This window comes from Dromaius novaehollandiae, chromosome 10, assembly GCF_036370855.1.
Source record: "Dromaius novaehollandiae isolate bDroNov1 chromosome 10, bDroNov1.hap1, whole genome shotgun sequence".
Taxonomy (NCBI): Eukaryota; Metazoa; Chordata; class Aves; order Casuariiformes; family Dromaiidae; genus Dromaius; species Dromaius novaehollandiae.
Window position 1 is genome coordinate 16,286,755 of NC_088107.1, and position 25,557 is coordinate 16,312,311.

Genomic DNA, 25,557 nt, shown 5'->3' on the forward strand with positions numbered 1-25,557 from the left:
TCAGTGAGCTAAATGCTGGTCAGTAACCTGACAGTGCCAAAATGCCTACTAATCTAACATTAATAGCAGTCTTCAAGTGGAAATGGAATTCCTTCTTCTCATTCACACTAATGCATTTTTCCCTAATGTCAGTGACTTTCTTTTCTTTATACATTTTTATTGCATTTTTTTATACATCTTTATTGCATTTTGTTAATGCAAACAAACTTTAGAAAAAAATTTCAGATGCAACTTCTTCAGGCTAATGTTTTCTGTCAGTGGTTAGTGACTTGACAGTAAAAGTTCAAATATCTGTTTTATTTAGTGTTTAGAAGTATTGTTTATGAGGACACAGCTTATTTAAAAAAGAAAAATGATGTGTTGTATTTTTAGATGGGGGAGAGGAAATAAAATGTGGGCAGAGCGTAATTTCTGAGAGATAGACCTGAAAGGCAACTTCTGTGATGAATGACCAATTGTGACTCTGCACATTTAATTAGGAAAGTGTCATTACACACAATTAGCAGGGCTGCCAAATAATCTGTTTAATACTCTTTTTTTCTCTAGGGTTTTGCAGACAGTCCTCATTACAGTGATCACTTGAATGACAGTCGATTAGGGCCCCATGAAGGATTGTCCCCGACACCTTTCATGAACTCAAATCTGATGGGTAAGTAGGTAATTCTTTACGAGTATCCCCTCAAAGCCTCTTTGGTCGGAAAGAGACATTTTTCATCCCCTTGTCTAGGCCTGACGTGTCAAGCATCTGGAAGTTACCCTGTTTCTCATAGCAACACTGACTTTGCTATTGAGATTTTGTATGGTGGGCAATTGAGTAAAATTCTTCATAAATGTCATTGTCCATGTTTATTAGGTTTTTTAGTTTCTTTTTTTTTTCTTTCTTTTTTTTTTTTTTGAAGGAACCACCTAGGTTTTCTTAGGTTGATCTAAAAAGCTGTCGTTTTATTTTGATTTTGCATTTCTCATGTAAAAACTTACATGCTTTTCAAAGCTGTGTTTTCCTCAACTTTCTGCTGAGATGATGTCTATAGCAATTTCTAGTTTGCCCACTAAAAAAAAAAAAAAAATCTTTCTACCATTTGGGATCCCTGAACTACCAATTTATTTTAGGCTTTTCTTCAGTTCATGATGCAACGTTTTGCCTCCTGTTTTCAAGCTTGTTTTTATTTTCTTATTTCTTTAATACTTGTTATCTCAGGAATATTGTCATTGTAAGAAGTAGAAGTGAATATCTTTTTCGCTAGACAAAAGTTACCACTGCTTCCAGGCCTGTGGGTGTCCAGCATTTTCTGCTTTTTGAAAGTTGCATGAAAAAAATGCATGATATTGTTGGCTTAGCTTAGATCCTCCCATTACTGGGAACGTGTTATGTATTGGCATTTTCTGTAACTGTCCTCCTCTGTACTCCCGTTTGTGGCCTAAAAACATTAATTTCAAATATTTGTTGTTTGGCAAAACATGGTCTTAGGACATATTTCTATCTAATTTCTTAAACTTGGGGATGGCCTTGAATTGTAAAGTTGACATTTTTTCACTTATGTATTCTGCTCCTTGTAGACATGACCTATTTTGTGATCTCAGTATTGTCCTTTTAAGACATAGCCATGGTAATCTAAGTGGATTACCTAAATCCAAATCCTGGTGGTCTGCAATTTCTTTTGGAAATCTTTATACTTCGTTCTGCCTTTGTTTACTACTTAATTTTCTCTGAAGCATAGAGGCAGACAAAGTGCAGCTAGTGCTAAAACCAGAATTTCATTTAAATTTTCATATATGAACCTGCAAGTATAGTCATGTCATTTCAAAATGACTATGTCTGTAGTCTGTGTAAGAAGAGAGTACATGTCACTAGGTCAATGATACTTATACCTGAAGACAGTGAAGTCAGTAGTGTGTGGTTTCTCTTAGTTACTGCGATAAAGCAGAGTAGAGCTTCCCTCCAACACCATTTCAAATTAGTTGTCTTTTTTTTTTAATACAGAAGACTAAAATATAAATAATTTCAACTGTCTATCAAGTATTTTGATTAGTAGCATGTATGGAATAGTTCTACGCTTTATAGCTGATACTGGCTTTACTTTACAAAAATATTAGCAAAATTTGATTTGTGATTTGTATTATGAAGGGCAAACTTTGCTCATGCTTTTATTTTGAATCATCCAATTTCTAAACAGTATATGCCTTTAAATATACAAATAAATTCATTGGTGCTACTGTATCTTAGTTTTTCAAATTTATTGAAGAGGTTAGTAGGTGATTACCTTAAACGTAATAGAATTACATCATTAGTACAGATTTACAGAGAAGTCTCCATTGAGATTGCTTTGCAGAGAGAATTAATGAGTGTAAGAAATGTGTCAACTGTTTGCCCAAAGCAGCCTTGAAATAAAATATTTTTGTAATGCTTTATGGTTAACAGTTCTCACGGATTTTGTTTCTGTCAGAGTAATAGTACTTCATTTCTATATACAGCAAAGAATTACAGAAAGCTTTCAGTATATATCTCTAAGAAATATATACCTCAAAACTCTAAAATTATGTTTTTAAAAGTATTCCACCTGTGGTTTTTTGCTTGGTCATAACAAAAAACTATCTTCACTTTGCTTGTGCTACAGTATAGAAACAGCTCCATACATCATACTTGCATATCATGATTTTTTACAGTATATCTTAAGTTGATGTTGAATGTTGGAGAGAGGAATAAAAAAAGCTACATAAAAACATTAAGTACTTTCCTATCTAGTAGCAGTATCTGCGTTTATGGGGTTTTCTCTCTCTTATTAGTGAAAAGAAAAATAATATTTCTTCCAAAGTTAGGGGGTTTTTTTTAGACAGAGTTGCACAGTGAGTTTGTTCATATCATATTATAAAAGCATTCCCGTTAGTAGAATGGAAACACCGATTTTATTCATTACTGTCGATAGTTTTTAATGCATTGATTGAGTTGTTACGCAGTTGTCTTGGGCTGAAAGGATGATGCCTAAGAACATAAACTTGATGAGCTTATAAGAAATATCTCACTAGGCTAACAGGCATGATGGAGCACCTGGGGTTGCATGTTGAAGATCTAAGAAACATGCTCCTTCTCAACCTGTTATCATGACTGAAATACATCTCTGAAATAGTTAAACTATTTAAAAAAAAAAAAAAAAGAGCAACAGCATATTTCACTATTGCTGTCAACACTTAAGAGCACCATTAAAAGAAAGAATTGTGTGTCAAGGGGATGTTGTTATTTTGTGTATTATGTTCAGCCGTAAGCATATTTGCCTGAAGAGATAGTGGATTATAAAGTGCCACTGTCTTTCATGATGGAGCTCTCAAATATTTTAATGATCTTGTACATTGCAAAAGAGAGAAATTTTGTCTAACAAGAGTTGATAATGATTCAATAATGAACAATTTGCCACAGAAAGATGCATTTCCATATTCATTTAGATATTTTTGAAGTGTTTTGTAGAGGAAGTAAAGCTATTATGCCGGATTGGTTAGTGTTCTTCACTAATGAATTCCAGAATTATCCTGTTGATTTGTTAGTATTAAAAAAGAAAGAGCATTGCTTGTATTTTAAGTAAAGCCACTGAATCCTCTTGGCACCAGCATAATCTGTTACTGTCCATACAGATATGTACAAAATCAGTTTAAGATATATTGGTTGTAATGTAGCTCCATTTAGGTTTAATGATCTTTGCTTATTCAACACCTTCTGTTTTAATTACATTCTAGAAAACTATTCATGAGGTTATGAAGTTCTCTTCTCAGTAATTATGCTGCCTTACAGTACTCTGCATTTGCACGTAGAGGTCAGATTTTGCGGGCACACTTAGTGTATGGTATCATGTCTTCTGTTTTCCTGTTTCCTGAAGTTTATTCTACTGAGCCATTTTGTTGCTGCTTACCAGGAGCAAAGGAAACCCATCACTGCTGAATGCAACTTCTGGGTTTTTTGGTCCTTCCTGAAAATTCAAAGTGGGTGACTTCATCTCGGGACAGGGTGGGGAGCACAAAGTGGAAGAAAGGATGTATGCAAGCGGTTAGGTACTATGGCCCATATTGACTTTCTGCATACTGTGCAGTTCCCCAGGCTCGCATGTGAAAAAATTCATTAAAAAAAAAAAATTAGTCTACAGTCAGTGGAAAAGATGGTCACTGAATATAAGCTTGCCATGCTGAGATTGGTCCCCTAAAGTAGAGATAATTTTTGCAAGTATATATATATATATTTTTAACTACTTGCTTTTTGGTTTAATTAGGTTCAGCTTTAGAGCTGGTGGTGTTCCTGGGCTAGCCACAAGGTTCTAGGACCTGTCAACAGAGATAACTGGGAACTGTTGTAATTGGAAACTCTGGATGTGTGGGAATGGCACGGGCAGAGCATTTTAGATCACTTCAGTTTTCCTGACCTCACCTACTCACTAGCACTGCTGGATCCAGCTGCAGGGTTGCGGTTACTGGTTTGTTCCGTCTCATCTGCTGACATTATAACATACATGTCTGTTGAGTATCCTCCTGACCTGGTGACTGTGCTCCTCCCTCCGACAAGCTCACTTCTGCTTCATGGTAGTACAGTCATAATATTTAATTATCACCATTAAGAGGAGAGTATGGAGGAGGTGACAGTGGAAATTAAGACAAATATAATCAGCAGTCAGTTACCTATGAGGGAGGGAGTAGAAGCTTGTTACAGTAACTGGAGCTATAAATGGTCCATATTGTTAACCAAAGTATAGTTTCTTGTTTCTGGTAGCATTACTAATTATTACTGTGAACATAAAGGCTAAACCTCATTCTTGTCTTGATTAAAATAAGTATATGAAAGAACCAAACATAGTGGTATCTATGGGAAATAGAATAATACATTTGGGTGTTTTGCAGTGCAGCTTCCTTTAACTGTTGATTATACTTGATGCATTTGAATCACTCAGGTGGTTTGTCATCAGGCCTGGCAATACAGTTAGGGCTTGCAAATGAATTATGTATGTATACCCTTTATTCTACCATTTATTAGTGTTCAACTGTCTTGTTCCAATGTGGCAAGTGCTTAGTAAGTATATGTTGAGCAGAAAATACCTTTTGGAGCTAAGGGTGGAAGGAGTAGAGAGGTGCTTGATGGGATGAGGCCAAAATCCATGAAGGTCTCAAAGGTAGCCTTTTGAGTTACTGTGAAACTAAAGACTCATTTTGTGGATTATTTATTTAAATGAGTGATTAGCATCTGGGTTTGGATGAATTCTGATTTTTAGAGTTTCAGTTCACTTAATGGACTTTTGATTGCCTCATTCTTTAGGTTTGTATGTATGGCTGTGCTTCTGTCAGTGTTTCTTTCAAATTGGCAAAATTGCTATTTCTAGTTCTTATTGTAAAATACAGTGTTTGGCTTATAGCTAAACACTCTACCCAGTGGCTTGGGTAGAATAAGAAGTCTTATTAAAGATAAGCTTAGTATTTTTGAGGCAAATATGGCAAATAGTTAAAATCTCTTTAAGCCTTCCAGTATCGATACTACTTTTGAGCGGGTAAAGTAAGTCTTTTAGATCATGATTTGGGAAAAATTGTTCTCAGCTAAAGGAGGAGGTTTGGAACTTTAAAATACAATTAAAAATTTGTACATCTAAATTATTTCTCAGGTAAAAATCTAACTAATCTTCAAGAAAACACTTTTTTTTCCCCCTCATTTATCACTTCAGGAAAAGAACTTTGAAATCGGAGAGAGAGCCCTTTATCAAATGATTTTATGATGGTGAAGGCAATAATAGGAAGCAAGCAAGAGTAAATAATTATTAAAATGGTAAACCATTAAAAATTATGCCACTGTATTTTCTGCTAGGAGTCCTGTTTTAATTGCATTTTAGGAAGGGAGAGGGCAGAGGCAAGTAGTGAGTTTGGCAGACCTTGTAATTGTCCAAAATAATAGTTAATTTCCTTGAATTGCCTTCTCTAGTCATTACTAATTTTAATATACAGAATAAAATAGGCCTTACAATGGAAATGATCTCCAGAGATGTGAATAATGGTGACATTGATATGAAATAATTTATACACAGTTACATCAGTATTAACTTGGAGAAGGCTGGGAAGAGAGTATTTTGTATCCTTGAAGAGAATTCATTAGGAAGAAAGAGTCAAATGTTAAAAGAAAAGAATTACAAAATATAGGCATGATAAAGATTATGACAAGTACTTCAGTTCATCACATTTTACCAGAGTAGGGCAATAAGTTGAAAGAACATTGTAAAAGGATAGCTAACAAGCTTCATGCAGTGCATAATTATCTGTCAAATATTATTGTAGGCTAAGAGGCTAGAAAAACTTCTTGTAATAAGAAAGATGCAAACATGACAAGATGATCCACGGTTACAATAACTAAGAGTACAAGTCGTTTGCTTTAAGGCACAAGTGCACCATGAGTCAGTAGGGCATAAACTTACGGTGTTGGAGAAGTTTCCTTGAACCTCACTTTACAGTTACTGGCATCAAGCAGTTTTGCAATGCTACCTTTACGCTTTATTAGATCACTTTTTTTTATTATTATTATTATTTGTGCTTAAAAATATCATGACTGAAAATATTTGCCTTCATGACTTATGTATCCTCAGTTTCTTTAGAAGTAGAAAATTATAAAAAATTTGCATGTTTATTCTTGTACTGATTCATCTGTCTGTAATGTATCACAGCTACTTTTTCCAGAGTAAACATTGCCATTGCTTCATCCCAGTAAAGCCTCAAATTTTGTTGTTTTAGATATACTTATGCTTTTGAAAAATTGTATTTTGTCCAAACTTCAAAATGGAAATTGGTGAATCTGATGAATGGAATACTTTTTTAGTTTAGTTTTCCTTTTAAATTATGATATGTCATTCTGCTTATTTGCTTGATTGACAGGGTTTTAATGGAGTACTACAGAGTGGTTAAACCCCTAGTGTTAACTTTGAAGTATTTTGTTGTTTATAATGAAAACTTCAAACCCAGAGTAATGTTTTAAGTTAAATTTCAGTGAATTTTTCCTGTCTCCCAGACTAAACATTTCATTCGGTTCTTATATAGCTACTTAAAACCTCCGTAAATAGCTTGAGGTAAGATATTCTAAATTGTTCAAGTGATCCTCTTTCTTCCCTTTTTTTTTTAATGTTAGAAGTGTGTGTGTGTGTGTGTGTTCGTATGTTCTTGTTAGGTTTGGGCTCATACAATTGAATATTGCGCAGAAGTGGATTCTGGTGAGTCGAAGTGTAAAACCTCAGGTTTGACTCTGTTTATTGCCAGCTCGGAGCAGCCTCTCTGCACTCTGATGCTGCCTAGAGTTACAATGTTCTGTATCTGTTGGTACAGTTTCAGATTTTTTTTCCCCCAGGTATTACGTTAAATAAATTCAGCTCACACCAAAGAATTGCTCTCATCTGTTCTTCATTTTCCTTTTGTGAAAGCTAATGGGTTTCTGGGAAATTAAATTACACAGTCATTTAGTGACAGTGCTAAGTGCAGGGCATTTTTACCCTTGGGTTTTTGCACACAAGAGTGTGGGTTAAGCCTAGTTTTCCCTTCTGTTTACAGTAATGTTTCAATCAAATAGCTTTCCCAGCCTTTCTTTAAAGGCAGTAATACCTCAAGGCTTTGCGCGGAGGTGAGGGCGGGCCGGTGCCCTTTGCAGGGTTTCGCCGAGCTGCTTCCCGTGCCGGGGGGGCGACGGCGCAGGTGGGGCGCAGGTGGGCTCTGCCGGCCCCCGCAGGGCTCTGCCGGCCCCGGTGCCGCCGCTCGCGTGAGCCCATGCGCAGCCCTCGGCGCGCGGTGCTTGGAGCCTGCAGAGGTGGAGCAGTGAGCAGGTGCAGAGCTGTCCGCCTGCCCCGGCTCCCGCTCAGCGAGCCCGGGTGCCCCAGTGTTTCAGAGACTTACTCTTAGCGAGTATACTTAATATAGCGTGAGTTTAGATGATTTTATAATCTCTAAATCAGTGCTGGAGTCATTTTAAAACTTGGTCTTGGCAGGTGAGAAAGTGAAGAAGGCTGTCCTTGAAAACCCTTCCAGCTCTTTGATTTACTGCTGTCTCAGGAGTAAGCTGGTGGTATCGTTTCAGTAGGGGTTACCTGGGCTACAGGTGCCTCTACAGGCCCCGGAGGAGTTCCAGCAAATCTATAGCCTGTCCTGTGAGAGCAGGTCTAGTTATCAGTGGGAAATAGCCTTACCTTTACTGTATTGCTAACATGAGAAAAAAATGTTTTTATAGTGACCTTGTATTAACCGTGGTGGAGGAAGATGAAATGTTACCGTCCTCAAATGAGTTTCACTTGCACCTAAAACCAGAATTTTTGTCTTACGAAGTACTTCAGAATTGTCAGGCTGGGAATTTAAGTATGTGAGTCAGCCTGGCTTCTAAATTTATGACATTTTAATTCTGATAAAATTTGTACTGAAAAGGTTGGTTTGGGGTAATGCAGCCTGATACTTTTAAGCGAGTGTCGATTTACTCACAGTGTAACTCAGACCGTAAAAAGAGGACTAAACAGTAATCTGAAATTTTTAAAACTTGCATTTCCTCTTTGTTGTAACATGTCAGTTTAGCTGCTGTAGGGTCTGTTTATCTGTTACAAGGCTCATCAGTGCATGAAATGCTGAAAGGGCATATTTCTCTCCTGCGGTTCCTGCCATCCCTGGGCACTTGTAGATGTGTTCAGTGCATGGGATCAGCTGGGTGAAGCTGTAAGATTTTTACATTTCAGTCTGTCTGAAGGCGCCAAGCTCCTTCCTAGGGACAAGGGAGGAGGGGATGATTCTTCCTCACTCCGGTGATGCAACTTCCCCATGAGGCAGTTGCTTAGGGATCTACATGATAACTATTATCCTCTTCAAATATGAGACTGTAGAAAGCTCACTGGTGATTAAAAGATAATTTTGTATTATTTCATGGCTTGTCTTTGTTTTGCAATAAAGATGTGTGTTCATCAGCAGGTGCATAAAAAAATCATTTACTTAATCTCTATTTCATTCCATTAATTTTTTTCATTCTTGTGTTCATGTAACTGTAGCCTGTAGCAGCCCCTTTTTTTTAGTAAATTCAACAGCCTGTGTCCACTGATTAAATTCTGAACTGATCAACCAAAATCTTGTAACTAGGCTACTCATACCAAAACAAGTGGCTTTTGTGATTTGGAGTGTTCTAGTATTTGCTTTAATGATTTAAAATTTTTAGTAGTTTTCTTTAGTGACTACGTTTTACTGAGTCAAATATTTGTTGCAGTTGGAAACTTGAGTTTGTGTAGATACATAGATACCTCAGAAGGGGAAGCAGAAAAGATTGCATTAAACAAGCTAACACATAAAAGATGTAACTTTATTTTTTAGGTGCATGGAGGTGTCAGACTTCTAACACTATTGTTTTCATGGATTGCCACTGCTCATTGCCCTGAGAGGTTGTAAACTGCTGCAGGTGTGGGACACGTTTTCTATTCTCTACAATGGTGATTGGAAAAACAAACTGAAAACAGAAGCAATGCTTCAACTATATTGTGCATTCATGGAAAAATTACCATCAAAAGAATACAAAAATATTTGATTTTGAAAATAAAGTGCATCTGGACACTCCCAGTGCAGTCCAATGTTGCACAGAAGCTTTGTTTCTGAAAAGAGGGTTGAAGATTCTTGTATAACACAAATATGCAGAAGACCAGAGAAAGTGTAACTCATTTGGTTAAGCAATGGTAATACTTTGCTTTATTGCAAGGCTTTCCTCATTGCACTCTCTTTACACTTCTCTGGAGGCTAACAGCACTGTGGCTTTCAAATGGGTGTTTGGCCTCTGTCACTCTTTGCATGTATCAAAAAGTAAGCAGAAAATATTCTGAAGAGGCTTTTTCTTAGACATCCAAATAGAGAGTCACTTTGAGAAATAGAGACCTTAAGTCTTAGATATTTCACTAGGGTGACATTTGGCAGGATGGTTGGGGTTTTTTTGGAAGGCACTTATGGGGTCTCCCCATCTGAAGGTGTAATGGGCAAGAGAGTAGATTTATCATTTTATGGAGTGTTTTGTTAATATACAAGATTAAAGAAACTGATAGTTTTTGAAATTGCTGCTCTTGATGCCTTTAAGAAAGCACAATGATGTAATAAAAGCTCACTGAAATGGGAATGGGGAAGAAGTGTAGCTTTTACTATAGAAATAAGTTGAGACTGATTTTACTGTTTTCCTAAAACTGCTGAAGACTGGCCATGAGTTAGCATGATATCTTCCTAGAGATAGTTGGAAACCAAGGGCACCAAGAAAATCTAATTATATTTATTACAAACAAGTCATCTTTTAAAGTTCTTATTAACATGTAAATTCAAATTGTGAATGCACATATGAACTATTGACTTGGCAGTGCTCATCCTCAGCAGAACTTGTTAAGCTACATACAAGCTCTGTCCCTCTATATCTTGTGCGTGAGGCCATTAAAATGGTATCATGTGCCTCAGCTTCCATTTCCTCTGTCACCTGCAAATGATAAGGTCTCCATTACTTGCAATGTGTCCTGCAAATTTTTAGTCTATATGGAGTCTTGCTCATTATTTCCCAGGATCCACCTCTACCCCCCATTCTTTTCTGTCTTCCTTAACTTTGGCCATAAGGGATATTTCTTTAAAATATTGTTTAATAACATCTTTCCATTTATATTTTGTGCATGTGTGCAAATATATTCCATATATAGTAATTCAAAAAATATATGTGCATGTGTATATATATTAAAAACACATCCATGGGGGGGTCCTAATAGCATACATATGTGTATATGTGTGCATACACACACGCATGCACGCACACGTGTATATATATAAATTCATAGGATCACAGAACGGTTCAGGTTGGAAGGGACTGCTGGAGATCATCTAGTCCAATTCCCCTGCTCCAGCAGGGTCACCTAGAACATGTTTCCCAGGGTTGTGTCCAGGTGGCTTTTGAATATCCCCAAGGAAGGAGACTCCACAACCTCTCTGGGCAACCTGTCCCACTGCTCAGTTACCGTCACAGTAAAGAAGTTCTCCCGCGTGCTCAGATGGAACTGCCTGTGTTTCAGTTTGTGCCTGTTGCCTCTTGTCCTGTCACTGGGAACCACTGAAGTCTGGCCCCATCCTCTTTACACCTTCCCTTCAGATACTTAAACACATTGATAAGATCAAATTCTAGTGCTGAAAGGCTTTTACATACAAGTCTGTAAATGGCATGTGAAAGGTGTATCAAAATGGGACTTAGATTTATACCAGTAGAATGTGATTGACTACTAAACTTGCAAAAGAGGCATGAATATCTGCTGAAGTTAAGATTTTTTTAAAAAAAAACTATTTCTTGAAAAATAATCTTGCTCAGAAATGATTAAGCTAAACCAGACGTACTCAAGTACAATAGATGCTTCTTAACATCTAAAAAAATCTAGTAACAAACTGTATGTTAGTCAAGTGTTGAAGCAAGAGTGCAGTGCTACCTTGTTTGTGCTTTTTTCCAATCTGTTAAACTCTATATTAGTATGAGGCATAGAAATGCAAAATAATTTGAGACATTTGTTTAGAAAGTGCCAAATATGTGTCCTCAAGCCATGAATTTTTAACTGCACGTTACATTGCTGTGGCAAACAAACTGCATATGCAGAGAAGAGTAGTACTCAGGTCTCTACTCAGGATCTGGAAAGGCAGCAAGAAAGTTTTCATGGGTTGTGGTTAACCAGTCCTAGAAGAAGCTGGGAAAATGAGTTCTCACTTTCCTGGAAAATCCTGCAGCTGACTAGTTACATGCGTGCAAACATCCCAAATATTTTGCTCTATAGTTAGTCAAATTTCTTATCTAAGGAGTTGAGATTGTACAGACCATGTGCAAAGTCAGTGCTATGGCTGCAGTAACTATAACAAAATTTTAGCTTGCTTCCCAGTGCAATAGGGCCTTCTATAATAGATTTGGCCCTTTAGGCATAAGTGCAATACAAATAAGGCATCTTGCAATTTCTTCCTCTTATGTTACGGGATGTAGAAAGTGGAAGTCTCAAGAATAATGTGTGACTTTCTAACACTGCTGTAAACTTCAAGGCTGATCCCTGGCCTGCATGGAATATCCAATTGCTTGACTGCATCATAAATTCATATTAGGTTTAAAACAAGCTTTTAGAGTTTGGCAGGAGTGAATTTGTACACTCTTTATGATGGTACTGCGGTTTTAAGAACACTTTTGCATCATGGTAGCAAGGTGAAGTTTTTCTTCACTTTTTTGATGCAATAAATAATACTTCTCTATCATGTTCTGTCTGACTGGGTTAGTTTCTTTCCTATGATACCATTTAATTGTTCCATATATCTCCAGGCTGTTGCAAGTTGTCATGCAAAACGTAGTTTGTGTAGGTATTTATTTGGAGTCTTGAGGTACTTTTCAACTTGCAGAAGAGTTACAGGCTGATTGACATGTTTTAATAGAGATTTAAAAAAATACAGAGTTCCTCATTGAACTGTATTCCTTTAAAGTGTTTAATCTATCTTAAAAATAGTATTGCCTTATGAAAGTTTCTAGGGAATGTTTTGGTCACAGGTCTTTCCAACACTTAAAAGAGACTGCAGAGGCTCATATGGTTGTTAGGCAACAGAAAGCACCTTTTTTACCTATGTTTTACCTATCAGTCAAGAAATGATAATTTCTTTTGCATGTTTTTAAATTTTGTTTTATTTTGTTTTCCTGTTGAATTTTAGAGGGGATTTTATTTCCAGGTAGTCTTGTTGCATTTTTATACAACTGCAACTTGAAAAATATTTAAATCAATATAGATAACCAAGATCAGACACTAAGTGCTGGCTTATTTTCAAGGGTAGAACTCTGTCTTACTTATCTCTCTGTCTTATTTAGAGAAATGTCATTCTTTCACCTGAGGTGAATTAAATCTTTCTTCTTAACGATAGGTGAGACCTTTTCTTTTCTTTTCATTTCCTCTTTTTTTTACTTTCCCTGCAGCAATGTGTTCTGGAGTGAAAGATCTGTTTAATACATTTAACCATGACTGAAGGAATTTTTCTTTGCATCTCCTGGGACTGAAGTTTTTAAGCTTAAGATAAATGTCACTAGTTTTGCTAGTGTTTTAAGTACTACTTTATAAGTAATGGAGGTGGGAAGTCCACATGCCAGTTGCTTTTCAAGCATCTGAGTCTGTATCGCTTCTCTGGGCTCTTCAGCCTGAGCTCTAAGAGTCTGATTTGAAATCACGAGTTCATGCAATACTCGGTTTCACCTTGTGCTGCTGCGCTGTTCTTGTCCAGCGTACAAGGGACTCGGGGGTTATTTTATTTTATTTGATGATTGTGAGGGCTGGAGGAGAAGTGATGATTGGCTTGTCTTTGTGGTACTTGGCTGCATTTCCTTTAATTTTTTTGTTCACTGCTTTTATTCATCAATGACAATTTATAAACAGTGCATGTTTCACCATGATTTCAGCCTTGAGTGCCGAACAACTGTAGGATCTTGTTCCTTTGTTTGACAGCTATCTGGCACTAAGCCACATGCACAATTATAGTATTTTTAACTAGTATATATGTATATTTCTTTATTTTGTGTATATTATTTTAGCTCTTAGGTTAGAAATGTTTTTTCCCAGAAATGTGGTTTAAAAGACAGATTGTAAAAAGCAACTTTGTAAAGCTGTAAAATGAAGTAAGTGTAAACCTGTTCCTTCAGTGTTTGGGGCAGGGAGTAAAAGAAGAGGGCACAGGAAGAGACATACTGCTGTTTTCCCTAGGTTTGGTGGCAAAATGTGAAAAGCAGTAGGATTTGCTGGCAGGAGAGAGCCTGTGTGTTTCTGCAGTGAGCAACCATTTTCTGTAGGACAGTTCGCTTATGCGCAATTAACTGCTGACTTAGAGCAATATATTTAGAAGAAAATAAAATGTGCAGAACAATACCTTAAAACATAGAAATTTTCCATATTCATTGATCTCATTTTACCTACACAGAAGAAAATTTGGAACACAAATATCTTGAGCTCAGAAAATTGACTTTTAACTGTGTCTTTAGTGTGGGTGTTGCTTGGAACAGGGCATTTTGCAATATGAATGAGACGAGCTTCGCTGCTCCTTGTAACTCCCCCTCCAGTTTCTGGGTTTTTTTTGGCAGGGGAGAATGTGTTTTGTTTAGTTTTTTTCCACAGGCACAGACACAGCTTGGTCTCACGATAGAAACGTAGAGCAAATGTCAGTAAACCTATGTGAAATAAAACACCACATTAAAAGGCAGTGATTCATCAGGAGAAAATGTTATTGGGGCCCCAGTAACTCTTTTTTCCTTTTAACCTGTGCTCTAAACATCGTTATTCCCTTGATAATTAATTTTAACCCAGCTAGTGAACTGAAAGCTACATTTTCAAAGTTGCCTCTGCCATTCTACTCAATCTCTCTTGGTTTTTTTGGTGGTGCTTTTATATAGTGTCCCTCATTTGTTTATGCAACACAATTATGAGCCACTGGTCCATTTTATTTTCTTTGAAAATAACTGTCATAACCATCAGAAGTAGAAACTCATGTTGCCTTTGATTTACACGGAAACTGCCGACAGAATCATCTGTCTGCAAATCTATTGAGTATAATTGTGCTGTAGTCTGGCTGCGTAGCTGAGCCTGTACTCGTGCCCCTCGAATCCCCCCGTGAGCACGGCTGGCCTGTCCCACCTGGGCAGTGCCCGCAGGCGCACAGCCAGTGGCACATTGCGATGTTTTCCTGTCTTTACCTGTCTTTTTTACTTCCTTGTCTTTGTTCTTTTTCTGACTGATTTAAGATGGGTCTCTTTTTGCAGATGTGTTGCCCTTTGTAGATTTTCTTTCTCTTCCTTCATCTTAAATATAAAGAAAATGAAGTTTTAAGTGTGATTGCTGTGCAGTGTTACTCACTGCATGGTATTTATCTGGATATAGCATCTGAGTGTTGGAGGTTGGAGTATGTCGTTCTGCTCGCTTGCTTGGTTTCTTAGGTTTCTTTCTCCCTGCACCTGTTCCACTGCAATGGGGGGCCGTGGTAGATGGGTCTTTCCTCGGTTCGGGCATGGATGTTTTGGGCTCATTTTGGAGACATCTGTACATTCAAAACCGGTAATGTCTCAGTGGGTTTTAAGTGCGTGTTCTGAACAGGGGTGCTGCGCGTTTGTGGTCGTGCGATGAGCATTCTCCTCGAAAGGACAAATGACTGCCCGTTGGATTTGGAAGATCAAAACTGTTCTCATATTGCAATAGGGGTGTGATGATACACCCTCTATTCCTCTATTAGAGGAGCTAGAAATTGTGGTGAATGGACAAGGGAATAAGAAAAGCCAATCTGGGAAAATAAATTTAAAAGTGAAAGATAATTGATGGCTGACTTCTAAACAAACCTGCAAGGCTGTGATTTAGTAACACTGAAAGAACATAAGCCAAATGCTGGAACATCCTTTGGTCAGACTCTGGAAGAATAAGTTTGAATACAAAATTAGTGAGCACTTGTTTATAAAAATAAACAAGTACTTACTAATGTGAGTAAGACATTATCTTAGATCAACAGCATGGCTTCAGACATGTTGAAGGGGGACTTCTTACTTTTCTGCTGAATAGCAAATTCACAAATACTTCATAATGTCCAGTATTTTGTTATTTAAAGCATGTCCTTTTTGCTAAAGCTTCTGAGATGTGCCGTGGATGCTTTTCAGAGTGTTTGATCCCTTGTAGCATGTACCATGCTGCTCAAGGCAAGAATCTTTAGATGTCACAGTCATCTTGCCACACATGATGAATCACTTTGCCTAAAGATTTTCTGCCCGCGAAGCCCCTGGGGTGGCTGTGTCTCCCGAAGGCTGTGCTGTTAGACTAGCCATCTGAGCTTGCTGCTGTGTGACCAGCTCAGGACTGGAAGTACAAAACCCAAACTTGTTCACGTTTTATTTCTACTTGTAAATAACAAAAGGTGTCACGTCATTTTAGTGCGTATGCAGAAGACACTGTTGACCAAACTTAAAAGCAAGGCACAAAAAGAATCAGTTTGTCTTTAGAAAGACAATGCTATTTTAAACTTATGTCTGTATTTTTTTAATTTAGTTTGTTATAAGAATCACATAAAATCACTGTAAGCGCCAGATACTGGTGGTCCAAAGTAGGTTTTTCTGGGTTCTTTTTTCTCCCCACCTTCCCCCCTTTTTCTTCCCCCCCCCCCAAAAAAAAAAAAAAAAACCAAAAAAACCCCACCAATGTGTTTAATCAGTTCCACAGCTTTCCTGATTGCCTCTCTAGCTGGATACATTCTTTGGCTGTCCTGGCCTTTAAGGCAGGATTAGTGGCAGGAGGTAATATAACTTGATGTTTCAAGAAATGAAAGAGATTTGTGGTCAGCAGTGTCCTTTTGGGTTCCACTCGTTGGACTTGGGTGACGGAGGGGCATCCTAGGAAGAAGTTTTTGAAAAGGTATCTTAACATTTTTAGCATTTAATACAAGTCATGCTTTTGAAATAGCGTGTAGCTTAAATCAAAACTTAATTTCCTATCTGCTTGTTCAATTTGCAAGTTTCGTGCTGTAGAACAAGGAGATGACCATTTTGTTATGGCAAGATGCATCCTTCCAGTTTCTGCAAATTTGCAGAAGTAGCATGTCAGCAATAAGACGTAGGAAGTGACAATCTACAGCAAGTAAACTTTGTTTTGAGTTTTCTTGTTGTTTTTTCCTCAGTTACTTTATTTATATTCCAGCCCTTCCTTCCTTTTTGCTTTTCACTGTCTTTTTGACAATATATGTTCCAATGCTATTTTTTTCCTCCCCCCTGCCGCGCTCTCCTGCGACCAGTGAAAACCCGACTCTCTAACTCCCTTTGTAGCCTGTTTGCGGTCTGTTGTCATGAGGCTGAGGGGGAAGAGGTACCCTTCCCTGTCTCTACCACCTCCTCCCCGCAAGAAAATCCACCTGCTCGTCATGACCAGACTTTTACAGCGATTTATAAAGGAGATGGAAATGTAGCTACTAACAGATAGATGGCTATCTTTCATCTTTTGCATTGGCACACAGACCAACCTTTTCCAACTTAGGCTACCTTTCTGCCTTCTGTTCTGTTGCCCCTCTTTAAATTTCTGCTTAAGCAAGCAATGTTGGAGAGGTTGCTCATTTATTTTCAGCTTTGCAAGGAAAATCTTTTTAAAAATTCAAGAATTTTAAGAATTTTTTCCCTGATTTCTGTTACATCATTCTGCAGAGTGTTTTTTCCTGAGGATATTGATTTACTTTTTTTAAATAACTCTTCATCTTGAAGAAAATATTTTCCTTATCAAGAACAGCCTTTAAGAAATAAATCTCCAAGTAGCATAGGCACCATCTCTGTTGTAATTTAAAAGTACTTCTTTTTGTTGAGAATATCAAAGGAATCAACCATTTTTGTACGAACTCTGTAAATTCTGCAAAAACAAAAAACACCCTGAAACTTCTTACAAAATTAAAATATTTACCCTTAGTGAAATTCTGACTTTTCTTTGCAATGAGGTACTCTTACCAATAAAATGTAAAGCTTTAGGCTGTTTCTTGAATGTGCTTTTTGTTCAAAAATGTTATTTTTGTTAGCTTTTTTTACATAAGCAACTTTGACAACTACTGGAAATTCTTAAATACATGCAGTCTGTGTCACATTAAAGAAGATGAAGATACTGTAATAGAATGAAAATTTCATTTAATACCTGAAAATACAGCATAATTAGTTATAAAAATGCTTAATTTGAAGTCAAAGCCAGTTATGCCTGCCCAAGGTTTAATATTCTTTTTTTATAATGAATCCGGCTGTGAAGCTTGAATGGAAATACGACAGCTTGATGCGAACAGCTGATCATAAGGAATCCAGTTACACAAAGCATTAGAAGGAGTAGTTTTTGTTGACCCTGGATATAGCTGAGTAATGCCAGTATAGACGATTAGATAAGGGGGACCAGTTAAATAGTAGCTTGTATCTCGACTTTTGAAGCATTTGATTTAGCTGGTTTTGTGTGTTTGTGTAATAGTTAAAGAACATTATTAGTAGCACTAGAGATTTTCTTTGGATTTGAGCACTTTAAAAATGCATTTATTAAAGGAAATATATACATAATCTTAGCTGTTTTCATTTTAGTTTCATTCATAAATCATTTTTAGAAAGCTTTTTTTAATATCTAGCAAATCTAGTAAGATGTTTTTAGTTTGGTAACATTTGCATTGACTGCATCTCATTTGGCCACTTTTACTCAAGAAATCAGTAAAAACCTTTCAGTCTGAGCTGTCAACTGGCATAAGTTCTGACACATTTCTACCTTTATTGTAATTACCGACTTTGCTACATTTGTGAAACTGTAAATGAGAACTGCTTATGCAAATGCATTTCATGTTAAGTGTATATGCAGTTACAATTACATTTACGTGACATGAGTTATTTTATGAACTGTTTTGCTTGTGAACTTGGAGTTCCCTCTTTCCCAAATACAGTCATGCTTGTCTAGTTTTTGTTAAGTAAATCTACGTCTTACAAAATAGATTTTACTTATTGATGTGATATATACTTGTGACATTTCTCTTGTTTTACTGGCAAGCTTGCTTCTATCAATTTTTGGAGGTAAGAATCATAGTATAAACAAATCTTCACTGGAGCCCTTTGCTGTAGGAAATACAGTCTCAGAAGTGGGGTCAGACTTCAGGAATTGTGCCTTGTTTTGGTTGTGCATTAAAACTTATGTTACTTCTTCCAACTTTCTCATCAATTTGAACAACTGCAGAATGAAATCTGATTATTTGGTATTGTACTCTTGATATCCTTATAGGCAGCAGATTGATTTGTATTTATTGAACAGTTAGATCCCTGCTACCTATGCCATGCTGCTTTTTTTGTTTTGTTTTGATTTTTCTTCTTCTCACTTGCTCTCACTATTTTCAGAAGTTCACTAAAATTTTTCTCTGGTGCGTTTCGTGCTGTCTTTGTAGACTTTGTAGGAGAGAGGTCCGTCTGCTAGCAAGCAGTACCACCTTTTGCCATGCTGGAATATCCTTCGTTCTGAAGTTCCTCCAATAAACCTTATCCTTTTGTACTCTAGTTCCCAGGAGTTGAGCTGAACCATTGCTTCCTTTGTCTTGGCTTTTTGGGTATAATTGTGTCACAAGCAAGCAACCCCCCAGGCTTTTTCCACCATAGTAAATGAGAAAAAAACAGACTGTTTAGTGTCTGGGGCCTATCTCTTACTAGAGACATGGCTTGTCTTTTATTGCTTCCTTGCATGGTTGGTGTCTCCTTGGGTTTGCTTAGGTAGCATTTTGTCATGGGGGAAACAGGAAAAGTGCTCAGAATCTCTGCTCGCTTCCTATTGTTTAGCGCTCGCTTTGTGCAAGGTATGAGCGCTGCACGCAGTTCATTTGGGCACCGTGACTGCCGTTGCCACTGATGCTAGCCCGAGCCGGACGGCCTCCCCGGGCAGAAGCTCTTAGCTGCAGGTCGCGTCTCCTGCGCGCTGCGCCGGGCTGGCGGCCCCCGGCAGGCGCCGCGCGCTATTAACATGCGGAGCAGGTGATGAGGATGCCGCTCGTATCCTCCAGTGAATGAAATGATGTGTGATTATGAAGTCATCAGGCATGGACCAGTCAGGCTGGCGAGAGCCTCCCCCCGGGTCCTGGGGGGCCATTGATTGGTGACCATGTGTTTGTGCCCGATAGACTGTGAAATGGTGTGTTGCTGCGCGGCTGTGCTGCACCTGCGCCCCGCCGAGGTGATTGATTGGCTTGGTCATGTGGAATGTTCCCATCTGCTCCGCAGTAATGTGGTTTTGTGCTGGGGGTTTTTTCCTTCCTTCCTCCTCTCTCCCATTTCCCCTTCATCTGCAGGCAGTGAGCGCTGGCTGGGTAGTTAGAGCAGGCAGTTGCAGAAGGCAGCGCAGGTCTCTTCCTCCAGAACAAAGTGGGGTTGATGCAAGTCGCGGCGTTGTTTTCACGTACGTTACAAGACCAAATATTTTGTGCTGGGCCTGTGAACAGCCTGAGGGTGCCTGCAGTGTTTTAGGAAAATTGGGGTGTCAGAGGAGGGGGAACCCCCCCCCCCCCGAACCTGCAGGTTACTCTGCAGATCTCTTATCGGTTTTACAAATGCACGCCACTATTGTAATTAGATTACCAAAGTAGCAGTGCATGTGGAAGATCTTATTTAACCTCAGAAAAGTAGTAGTTTATTTATTGAAAACTACTGATGTTGCACTTTAAATGCCAAGAAATTATTTTAGTTCCTTTAAAAAAAATTCTATAGTTACATTGGGCGGTCTTGTTTGATATTTCTTAATCTCACTCCTTTTTCATAATTGATCTATTCATTCCACTTAATGACTAATTACATATCAGAGCACATCATCAGCAGCATTCATCATTGTAGAATGTAATAATCAATGACATTTCAACAAAGGAAAAAATAAATATGCAAATAAGGACTCATTAACATTTGCATGAGCTGTTTGAATAATCACGTTGCTGACAAGGCTGTAATTAACAGAAATTGATGCTGAGTTCAGTATTTGATAGTGTGTTTTCTCAGCGTTTTATTGTTGTCACTGCGGGGGCTGGAATGAAGTTCTGCTCTACTTGTACCTTGACTTGGGCTTGATGTGATGGGTTGTGCCAGGTAGCAGAGGCTTCTGGGAGTCCTTAATTCATCTGTGACCTACACTTAATGCATAGCGAGATATTTTACTTAAATTACCATATTGTTAATGAAGCAATGCTAAATTTTTTGTAATTATGCAACAACTGAAGGCAAATTTTCTCTCCAAAGTCAGGAAAACTAAAAATGATTCAGATTTTTTTTTTAATTGAGGATCTTTTATGTGAGTCAGGCACTTTGAAACTATAGGATTTCTTATTTGCATTGAAAATGAGGTATTGATGTAGAATTTTTTGTTAGTCTGGCAGAGTCTATCAGTGTCAGGAGGCTTGAGCTTTATTGTAAATGAAAATCACTTGCTAAGGAAGATGTTGTGTAATTATGAAATGTACAGTCTCTCTCCCTCTCTCTCTCCCTCCCTTCCTCCTCCTTTCCCCCCTTTTATTGCTGCAACTTTACTCCCCCCTTCCCTCGTTTTCCTGAAGCTTCCTCTTTTTGTCATGGATATCAACTGAAATGCACAAAAACACAATAAAGCTGTTTATGTCAGTTTTTTTGGATGACTGTAAGTGCTGATTATAACAAGTTTAAGGAATTTCCTTTGTTGAGTGTGTACCCACGCCATATGGCTCAACATGGAACATTAACTTGACAGGGATAATGGATTGTGGTATATGGAGACAATTTTGCCTGCAGCTTCACTATAACTCATTCTGGTTGGGGATCACAAGTTTATAGTATAGGATGCAGCAAACATCCAGATGGATTTACTTAACATAAAAGAGTTGCATTTCTTTTTATTTCCTGCCTGTAATTGGAAAAAAAAGACTTTTTAAAAAAAGAAATAAAAAGTGGTAAACAAAGAATGGGTCTTATTCAGAGAAGAAAAATCTCAGTGAGACTGTGTGTGTGTGTGTGTTGGTGGTGCAACTGTTTCTAGATATACTGAAATACAGGTGGAGATGTTATTTACATATGCACATACAGATCATCAGCTTTTTCAAATAATGTCTCAGCTGATTTCACTTTTCAAAATATCCCAGTTTATCTCTAGTTCTAGAAATAAATAGTGCTCTAGGATAGTGAGGAAAATGCTATTGGAAACAGATCTCTGGTTTTACTTAAGTATAACGATTTTTTTATTGTAAGGAAATTTACCACTTCCTTAATGTTCTGATGTTTTAGTAATGCTCTGATAGTACTCAGTTAAAATTTTTTTTTTCTTCATACACTTTTTCTAATATAAGGAAGTAAAATACTGCTAAAATAGTTTATTTTTTTTACTTTGGTGGTTGTCTGGTGTAATGGGAACTGTGCAAATTCTTAGTGTTACAAAAATCAGTGCAAATCTGTTGTTTCCTGCTGAATCCTCTGTGCCTGCCCAAGGTAAGGCCTAACTTTACGAATGCTTCTACATCTGAGGGACTTTAAGCGCACATAATCCCATTAAGCACGTATGTAGCCGTTTGAAGGATCAGGGTCAAAAATCCATATTTAGTATTTCAAATACAGCTAAATGGGAGGGCTTCAGCATTGCCGTACACTTGCAATTCAGTTATACTCCAAATGAAATTGGATGGCTTAGTATCTGAAAAGGAGACGTCTTTTAAATATCAGTTTTGGAGACTGGTTAAAAGCATCAGCTTTTTGAGACAATGGGATTTTTTTAGCTGACCTTCCTTACCCAAAAGAGCTAGAGAGGGTACGCATTTGTTAATTTTTTTAATTTATTTTTCATTTTCTTTTGCTTTTGAGGTAGATACCTGAACAGATGGAGAGGACAAGGTTCATAGTTGGGGAAGAGGGATACCGGTTGCAATTATGATAGATACTGTGCGTCTGTCCTGTCTCCCCACTACCACTGTTGACTTCATGGGTTGACATGCCAGCTTAGCATCTCTAGCCATCATCCAAAATTTCAGAAGATAAACAGGTAGAAAGAATATATATATTCTTTCTTTAATATATATATATTTTAACAAGGGAGGATGAAAAAGGAGCATTAACTATTGACCTATGGAGAATCTGTGCTAACTTAAGATACAGGGTTTCTTTTGGCTTCTCACACTACAAATTATGCTTTTAGAAGCTTCTCTGTCTTCTTTTTTCTCCCCCTGCCTGTCAGGCTGTGGGTGTGATAGCCATAGCCAGGAGGGAATTTACTGTGGAGTTAAAGATGTTGCTTGTATTCTTGTTATGAAGTCCCTTATTTCTACTGCCATTGCAATGGTGGAAAGACAATCTCGCAACAACACATGATGCATCTTTAATATTTGTAATGAAATTTCCTGCATGCTTGAGGGTGAGGAGGTGCAACATCATACGTAGTATGTCAGTCTCTCTAATTTATGGTTCCCTGCTTGGGAAACACTAGGATAGGGAAATGTGCACCAGTGTTGCAATAAACATGAAGAAAGAAGAATTTAAATCTGTAGATAAGAAAATTCCTTCCAGGAACTGTAAGGAGACTTGACTAATTCCTCCAGCTTCTGGACTTCTTGTCTCCTTTTTGGCTTCAGAAGGAAAGAAAGAGTCAAAGCCTCAGCAAACACTTTTAATTAAATTGAAGTTTAGAAGATAATATTTGTGTCCCATATTGGCACTTGTTAAGGAATTTCTGAGGCCTTATGTTTGCAAAATAACATGAAAGTTCTTCCTAGGTTGCAATAATGAATAGCTGCAACTTAGATTACACACTAAATAATAGTATTCTGTGAATATTATAAATGGTATGTTGGCAGTAAGAACACCTATTTTAGGCTATTTTTATTCACCCCCGGAAGAGCTATAAGAGCAGGCTTCACTTTTTTGATACTTGTACACTATGGTGACCTGTGAAGTGGGAACTGATGATCCAGAGACCTATTTATGACTTCGTATAAGGATATTATAGAAGTCTAGTAGGCTGTCAGTCGAGAGGCCATCTGCTGAAGAGTGCTGCTCGAGAGCGAGCCCCCTTGGTCTCTGCCATGAGCCGTGGTAACACTCTGGTCCTGCAGGCCCTGCCAAACCGCAGGTGGCAGGCGGAGGTTTAGGTGTAAAGAGCAATGAATTTTTCATTTTTATTTTGCCAGTTATTAATAAATATTGCCGCAGTCTTCAGATTACTGACACTTTTGACTATCGATATGTGTTTGAAGGAACATGGTTGGAAGGGGAAGGTTTTTTTCCCGTTTTGGTGCAAGGAAAGGGTTTTAGATTGTGTGCCTGTCTGTTTGCTTTTGTAATGATGTAGACACTTTCTTTCTCTGGGATAGCGGAGTTTATTACAGTGCCCTAGATGTGTGTGTTTGCTATATATGTGGGTAGTTCAACCTTCAGCGTGATTAGCGTACGCTAAAACAGGAGGGGGAGCTCTCAGCCCAGCAGCAGCTGGGCAGGGTGGGGAGCAGTGCGTGCACTTTTCCACAGCAGAGGAGAAGGGCTGAGGTGAGAGAGAGGGGGCTGTGACAGCTGAACAGCGAAAGTGCTGCAAACCTGCTCCCAGCCCTCCTTGCACACACTCTTCTGTGAAGGCTATTTTCATAATTTGTCAATATTAAATGTGGAAGTTTCATATCCCCTTTCTTATCCTTAACCACAGACACACACTGAGGGGCAGGACTTGGTTTCCTTACTTGAGGAGGGTGTGTTATTATGACAAAAATAGAAATGGGGTTTAATCTGTTGGGTTTTTTTAAAGAAATTAGTTTTTATCTTAAAATAGTACTTATCCTCCCTTAAGTTGTAAAAGGATTATTACTGGTTACATTTTCATAATTTTCACAAATGTTGATTGAATTTAAAGGCAAGTATGTTAACGCTAGACTGAAATGACACATTCTCCTTCTCTTTCTGATTTCTCCCTTTAATCAATCTGTAGTCCACCAATATTCTCATAAGTGGATAATCTAAACCATATGAGCAGCCCCATCGGAATTTAGTTCAATCATATCCTTATAAGAACATATGGGTGTAATTACTGAATTGATGCCTTAACATTAATTAAAAAAATACTTTTAATAAATATGAGGAGTATTGTTCAGGTCCCGTTTTCAACATGGCTTTTAGAATTGAACAAATATGGTTGAGTCAAGGTGTGTGCAACAGCAGTGTGCTAAACAATTTGAAAAGCTGAGTGATCATGTACTTGATCTGATTCTAGACCAGATGAAAGGCTGGATAATATGGGCAGGATTAGATTATTATCTAGTGGAAGTCTTGCATCTTTTCCTAAAGAAACAGAAGCTTCTTTCATGATAAATGTCCTTCTCAAGATGCGTATGTGCTTCAGTACTCCTGTTGGGGAAAGAAGCAGGATTGAAAGTTGAGTTATTTTCTTTCTGACTTGCCATGTGACTTTCTTCATTTACCCATCTGTAAATTGGTCTCAGTATTACTGTCTATTCAACAACTGTCTTGAAGCAAGTAAGTTTGAATTATTAACAGTGGGCAAGTAGCTTGCAATTTTGGGGCTAAAATCTCCTCCATAACTTCAGGGGCGACTGATAGTATCATCAAAAGTCTTGTTTCTGACTATATACTTTGTTCAGTAATTTGGAAGGCTTCATGTTAATATTGTTACTTGCAGAGCTGAATAACTTCTCGTTTTGAGATGGAGCGCCAGCAGAGTTTGAAGTGTTTGAGTCTGGCAAGAGAGGACTTGCCTGTAAAACAATGAAATTGCGTTGGGGAAATACAGCGCCTCTGTTCAGTAGAGGCGGGTCGAGGTACGCTGTGAACTGTTGTGAGCTGCAGCTGCATTTACCATCAAACACAAAGTTGGTGCCGATGAATGTTTTGTTTTTAGTGTCATGGAAACTGAGCCGAAGAATGGATATTCATCTGGGAAAATAGCAGTTCACTGCATAAAACATCAGTTGCTTCCAAAGCAGTCCTTAAAATAGACATTGTGAATATAACCCTGAAAGTAAAAGTGCAACAGTTTAGATCACCTCAGTACTACTTTTTCTTTTCTACCGAAAGATACA

The 25,557-nt window shown here is 37.9% G+C and overlaps 1 protein-coding gene across 11 annotated transcripts in view; it reads left to right on the forward strand.

The window, feature by feature from the left end:
* The window catches only part of TCF12 (transcription factor 12), a 183,333-nt gene that overhangs the window by 66,863 nt on the left and 90,913 nt on the right, over window positions 1-25,557 (forward strand). For all 11 annotated transcript variants that reach the window (XM_064517420.1, XM_064517425.1, XM_064517427.1 and 8 more), the window contains one exon: window positions 547-649. In XM_064517420.1, coding sequence (XP_064373490.1) covers window positions 547-649 — 103 coding nt within the window. The remainder of the gene's footprint in view (window positions 1-546; window positions 650-25,557) is intronic.